At 46.7% G+C, this 6,791-nt stretch overlaps 1 protein-coding gene across 1 annotated transcript; it reads left to right on the top strand.

Annotated features, from left to right (window-relative positions):
* The first annotated feature begins 5,042 nt into the window (after window positions 1–5,042).
* LOC137520830 (lysosomal-associated transmembrane protein 5-like) lies at window positions 5,043–6,264 on the top strand. The gene has a single exon (XM_068239264.1). It carries the CDS (start codon window positions 5,115–5,117, stop codon window positions 5,814–5,816), a length of 702 nt encoding a protein of 233 aa, XP_068095365.1. The 5' UTR covers window positions 5,043–5,114; the 3' UTR covers window positions 5,817–6,264.
* The last annotated feature ends 527 nt before the right edge of the window (window positions 6,265–6,791 follow it).

Below are 6,791 nucleotides of genomic sequence, written 5' to 3'. Positions count from 1 at the left end.
CCTTTTTGTTAAAGGAAATAAATATAACAGATAAAGACAGCTCAAGCTCATCTATATGTTCAGACTAGAGCCTCGTAAATTCAACAGACAGGGCCTTTTAGGAAAAGTATAGCTGCCTTGTTCATCACCTTACGCACTGTTCATCACCTTACTCCACTCGCTGGAACATTGCACCGTCATTCTTCCTCCCCTTCCATAGAAACAGAACAGGACGCTCAGCTATAGCCTTGCGATGTGTCTGTACAGCACTTGGTCCTGAACTGTTGCCCAAGAGATAGTGATGGTCATGTCTAGGAGAACTCACGGAGAAGCATGTGATTTATTTCATCAGCTGATAGATTTGAAAAGCACTGATTTGCTGTGATCATTTCCTGCTTTAGCACATGATCATGACTAGCAAATTAGACACTCACATATCTATCACCCAGCCAAACTGATCACATGCTTCTCCATGAGTTCTCCTAGACACGACCATCACTACCAAGGGATTGAGTCCCAATCCTAACAACTGACAGCATATGCACACATGCAGAGATGGATTAATGTTATAGGCGGGCCTAAGCAAAGTAGCAGTTCTGGCTCTCCTGGTTTTGAACCTGACATTTTTAATAAGCTGGGATGGTTCAGGAATTCAGAGTAGATATCAGACTGGGCCCTAGGCACTTGCCTGGGTTAACTTGTAGGTAATCAGGCTCTGTTTAAATGTAAGGTACTTATTGTCCAGGCAGTTACACACTCAGGAAAAGTATCCCTTCAGTGTCAGCAAGTGTATACAATGTTTCAATTCCTTCAGCATCAGTGTCTCAGATTACAGTCTGGAATCTCTTTCAATAGAGGTGCTGTGGCTTTTAGGTGTAGAATGAATGAATTTACTTACAGTACATAATAAATTACAGTACATAACTAAAAACACAGGAAGAAATAGTTTAGTAAAATAAGTAACCCTTAACCCTCCTCCTTAACCCTTCACCTCCACCATCCTTAACGCCTAACCTTAATCCTAACCCTTAATCACCTAACCTTACCCACTCTCCTTCCCCTCCTTTACTCCTAACCTTAACCTCCCTTCTCCTTAACCTAACCCTTAACCTCCCCCTTGCCCCTAACCCCCTCTTTAACTTCTAGCCTTAGCCCTAATCCTTAAAGGATACCACAGCCCAAAGGCTGTGGTATAAAATAGATGCTGCAATGCGTAGGGAATGAAAAGCACATACTTACCACTTCCCTCGTTCCCTGCCGTCGGCCCCCGCTTGTCTCCTACAGCTGCCGGTACCGGCCGACTCTCCTGACCTTTAACCCGGACATACTGTGCTGCGCATGCAAGGTATGCCCTACAGTTTTCCCCTCAGCCGTCGCATCATGACGGCAGACGTATGGACACTCCCCCGCCTCCTCCTTCCCAGCGTGTGCGCTCCACTAATAAAGCTAGCGTGAGATGCTAGCTGGAGTAGCGCTGGGAGCGGCGATTTGGAGAGAGTGGGGAGGGGGAGCATCTTTTGAAGCATAGATGCAATGACATCTATGTTAATGCAGCACATAAATCGCCACATTTATATAAGCATATTTGCACATGCTTATATAAATGTGGCGATTTATGTGCTGCATTAACATAGATGTCATTGCATCTATGTATCTAGAATGCAGAAGGGAAAACTATAGGACATACTGTGCATGCGCAGCGCAGTATGTCCGGGTTAAAGGTCAGGAGAGTCGGCCGGTACCGGCAGCTGTAGGAGCCGAGCGGGGGCCGACGGCAGGGAACAAGGGAAGAGGTAAGTATGTGCTTTTCATTTCCTACGCATTGCAGCATGTATTTTACCACAGCTTTTGGGCTGTGGTATCCTTTAACCACCACCCCCGCTCCTTAACAACTAATCTTAACCCCCCTCCTCAACTCTTAACCCTAACCTTCCTTAACCCCTAATTTCCCCCTCCTTAACTCCTAACCTTAACACTGCCCCCCCCCCCCCCCCATAACTCCTATCCTTGGGGAAGGGGTTAAGGTTAGGAGTTAAGGAGGTGGGTTTAAGGGTTAGGGTTAAGGTTAGGCGTTAAGGAGGGGGCGGAGAGGTTAAGGTTCGGGGTTAAGGTTAAGAAGGGGGAGGTTAAGGGTTAGGAGTTAAGGAGGGTGGAGGTTAAGGTTAGGCGTTGAGGAGGGAGGTGAAGGGTTAGGGTTAAGGTTAGGGGTTGAGGAGGGGGAGGTTAAGGTTAGGGGTTTGGGAGGAGGAGGTTAAGATTAGTAGTTGAGGGGGGAGGTGAAGCGTTAAGGTTATGGGTTAAGGAGTGGGAGGTTAAGGTTAGGAGGTATGGAGGGGGAAGGTTAAGGTTAGGAGTTGAGGGGGGAGGAAGCAGGAGATTTGGGCGCATGAGACAAATGGACAAAAAGGGCGCCCCATTCACTCCTATTATAAATATCGTTTACCGGGCGCCGAACAGGGAAAAAAAGGCGCCGGAGATTATTAACGTTTTAACAAACGGCGCCCGGAGATTTTTAAGGATTTATAACTATGTTTGTGATGATTTAACTTTACAAAATGAGCCCGTGACGAATAACGTTTATAAAGATACTAAATCACTATTTCTAAAACATTTCTAAAACATTATTTTTCGCCCAAAAAAATTAATTACATTTTTTTATTTACATTTTTTATTTATTAATGTCTGTAAAACATTATTATCCATAGGGGGTTTTAGGTTTAGGCACCAACAGGGGGGTCTTAGGTTTAGGCACCAACAGGGGGGTCTTAGGTTTAGGCACCAACAGGGGGGTCTTAGGTTTAGGCACCAACAGGGGGGTCTTAGGTTTAGGCACCAACAGGGGGGTCTTAGGTTTAGGCACCAACAGGGGGGTCTTAGGTTTAGGCACCAACAGGGGGGTCTTAGGTTTAGCCACCAACAGGGGGGTCTTAGGTTTAGGCACCAACAGGGGGGTCTTAGGTTTAGGCACCAACAGGGGGGTCTTAGGTTTAGGCACCAACTGGGGGGTCTTAGGTTTAGGCATCAACAGGGGGTCTAGGGGTTAGGGATAGGTACAGGGAGGGTTTTAACAAACGTAAATATAAGTTTCAGTTTACAAATATGGAAGATTAACGTTTTAAGAATTGCCGATCTCACACACATTATTTAGTGATTTATAAATTCTTAAAACACTATTTCTAAACGAAATTCTACACAATATTTCAATAAACGATAATACTGTTTATCGTTTACACCACGCGCCCTTTTTTCCTGACACCCTTTTTTGATGTACGCGAGGGGGGAGGTGAAGGGTTAGGGGATAAGGAGGGGGAGGTTAAGGTTAGGGGTTAAGTGTTAGACGTTAAGGTTAGGGGTTAAGGGAAGAGGTTAAGGGTTAGGTTAAGGAGGAGGGAGGTTAAGAGTTAAGGAGGGGAAGGGGGGAGGTTAGGGGGGTAAGTTAAAGTGGACCTGAACTCAAACCTCCTCACTGCTCTAAAAGATACACAACAGCATAATAACTTTTAAACAAAAAAATGTATTTGTTACAGCTTATGCAAATCCTAAAATAAATCTGCACAGTTTCTACTTCCTGTTTCATGGAAGCAGACATATTGTTTACAGCCTGTGCTTTCAAATGGGCTTATCTGCTTATCTGCCATAAGCAGCCATGTGACACAGGGAGTATCAAATTAAAACTTGAATTTAGACATGAATGAGGGGGAATTAGACAGCCTAAACTCTCTAAATAGATACAGGGTGCATTTCACTGTTTTCCTTCTGTCATGTGCAAGAGTTCGGGTCCACTTTAAGGGTTAGTGTTAAGGTTAGGAGTTAAAGAGGAACTCCAGTGAAAATAATGTAATAAAAAAGTGCTTCATTTTTACAATAATTATGTATAAATGATTTAGTCAGTGTTTGCCCATAGTAAAATCTTTTAAATCCCTGATTTACATTCTGACATTGATCACATGGTGACATTTTTACTGCTGGCAGGTGATGTAGCTGCTGCATCCTTTTTTGGCAGTTGGAAACAGCTGTAAACAGCTATTTCCCACAATGCAGCAAGGTTCACAGACAGGAAACTGCTAAGAGTAAGTACTTTCCTTGTTTCTTATGGGAGTGGTTTCACCACAATATCAGCCATGCAGTGCCCCCTGATGGTCTGTGAAAAGGAATAGATTTCTCGTGTAAAAGGGGGTATCAGCTACTGATTGGGATAAAGTTCAATTCTTGGTCAGAGTTTTTCTTTAAGGAGGGGGGAAGTGAAGCGTTAGGGTTAAGGGGGGTAGGGGGAAGGTTAAGGGTTACAAATTTTACTAAACTATTTTTTTTCCTGTTAGGGCTGGTTCACATGGACGCTTGGAGGCAGTCGGGCAGCCGGAAGCCACCGTGTCCTGTGATGTCTTGTTCGGGGGCACCAGTATGGTGATTGTCTGCTTCCTGTCGCAATTGTCGTTTGTCATCCCCGCAAGGGGACATGAAGAGACGCGGCAGCTAAGCGACCCTAGAAGCCGGTGGTAATAGCCGGTAACCGCACGATGCTAAAGTTAATGGGAGCGTTTAGCCGTCGAGTCCCGCCGCCAAGCTTCCGTGTGCACCAGCCCTTACTTTGGTTATGTGCTGTTATTTATTAGGTAAGAGAATGTGTTCATTCTGCACAGCCACAGCACCTCCATTGAAAGATATTCCAGGCTGTAATCTGAGACACTGATGCTGAAAGGATTGAAGCATTGCATACACTTGCTGAGGCTGAAGTGTGTAACTGCCTGGATGGCATAATACGTAAGTACCAAATGTAATATGCCTAGCTTTCAGAACATAAAGGAAAGGACTCGTTCGTGTGAAGTTTGCAAAACAACTTACAATTTTTACTTAGGAACATGGTAATTCGTATAGCATTTCCAAGAAAATACTCCACAGCTCACTGTGTTCTCTGCTATTATTTTATTTATAGCAACAGTTTAGAAATAGGAAGGTATTAGCAGTACACAGGTGACGCTGCACGTCACACAGCAGCTCCTGGTGTTACCACCACATCCCAGCAGCCCCTGCGCGGCGTGCGTAGGCGCACCGCCTCCCCTGATAGCTGCTCGCACTTCCGATGTAGAGGCAGAATCAGCCCAGGAGCTGGGAGGGTCGCAGCTTAGCGTGTCGGGATGGTGATCCAGGAACCGCCGCGGTGTTGCGGCTACTTCAGCCTGCGCTCTGTGGTGCTGGGCGTGGCGGTGTACTACGTGTTCCTCAGCCTGCAGGCGCTGGTGTGGGAGACGGTGGAGGTGGTGAAGTGCGGCGGAGTGTGTCCGGGCCTGCTGAAATCCCCGGGCCCGGTGGCCGTCATGTACTCTCTGCCCTTCGTGCTGCTCCTGCTCAGCATATGTCTGCTGTTCGGGGTCCTCCGCCGCCGCCCCGGCCTCCTCCTGCCCTTCCTGGCTTTCCAGATCATTGATTTCCTGGGCTCCCTGCTGCTCTTTTGCGGCCTCTTCGTCCGCTTCCCGTCCGAGCTGCGCATGATCAACACCAGGCCTTACCTGACCGGGGCGGAGGAGCAGGACAAGCCGGGCGTGCCTGGGGGCTCCGTACTCTTCATCGCCCTCTCCCTGCTCTTCCTCCTGCTGAAGATCTATCTGATCCGCTGTGTGCTGACCTATTACCGCTACCTGCTCACCCGAGTCAGCCCGCCGCCCGGAGAGCCCGATGGCCTTGCCCTGCTAGTGGTGCCCGCCACCCAGGAGAAGAATCCTCTGCTCCTTCCGTCCTACGAAGAGGCCATCAATATGCCTGGCAAGGACAGCCCACCTCCTCCCTACAGCCAGGCCGCACCAGCCACAGAGCAACAGCAGCAGAAGGAGGAAGTGTGATCAGCTCTGCTGGCCCTCTTGATGATCTACCTTCTCCACATCACCCCTTATTATGCCAGACAGCTTCTGATAGGACACCATGGAAACTGCTACATGATGCTGATTATAAAGCCTCACTGATTATCTGCTGTGCGATTATAGTTTCTTCGCTTTATACAGTACATTCTGCAAAGAGATGATTAATAAGATGGAAGCCACTTTGTTTTTGTATAGCCTGGTTATCCTCAGATTTGCCCACTCCATATTTCCGCTGACAGATGTGTTAGCAGCTGTCTGACCAATGCATCCTTTTTATCCAAGCAGTGACTGTTGTTTTAGTTGGGGGTTGGTTATCAAAGCCACTGTTGGTTTGTTTTAACAGCTGCACTGTTTTGTGTTCTGTTTTGAAGAGTGTTTTAACATGTATTAAAAAGAAACTGACACTGCTGTTTAAGTGCACGTACCACAAGGTTGTTTACAGGTGCCTTTTGTTATAAATTAGTTGATGTCCTTGCAGGGATTTCAATCTGTCCAATGTCACGTCTGCAGCAGGGAGAAGCTGGGACCTGGCTCCACTGAATAGTTGTGCATGGGAGCACTTTTCTGTCAGCTGAGGTATCCCCATAGGGCTTGTGAATGATGGAGAATGGTGGACCCAGATTTCAGCAGAAATCTGAGACTGTGAACCAGCCCCAGACAGACAACCATGCAAGGTTGTACTATAGTACAACCTTGCATGGTTGTCTGTCTGGGGCTGGTTCACACTCTGCACTGTTTTACACCAAGAAGCACTAACTAGAGCTTTTGGTGTGAACACCCATAGGATTTAATTTAAGAGCTTTAATTTAACACCTGTTCTTTGCTGATGTACCGCTATGTGTGTGTTCCCACTTGAGCTATGCAAGTTTAAAAAAAAAAAAATCACATAGCATTACATTAGAAAAGCGCTTGCACTGTGTGAGACCAGACCTGTTTCCCGGAGGAGCTCACAATCTG

Source organism: Hyperolius riggenbachi, chromosome 1 (genome assembly GCF_040937935.1).
Source record: "Hyperolius riggenbachi isolate aHypRig1 chromosome 1, aHypRig1.pri, whole genome shotgun sequence".
Classification (NCBI taxonomy): Eukaryota; Metazoa; Chordata; class Amphibia; order Anura; family Hyperoliidae; genus Hyperolius; species Hyperolius riggenbachi.
Note: the sequence above shows the minus strand (reverse complement) of the source record. Positions and strands in the feature narration are given on the sequence as shown.

Excerpts from the sequence above, each read along its gene's own strand:
- LOC137520830 (XM_068239264.1), top strand. The coding sequence starts at position 5,115 with ATGGTGATCCAGGAACCGCCGCGGTGTTGCGGCTACTTCAGCCTGCGC.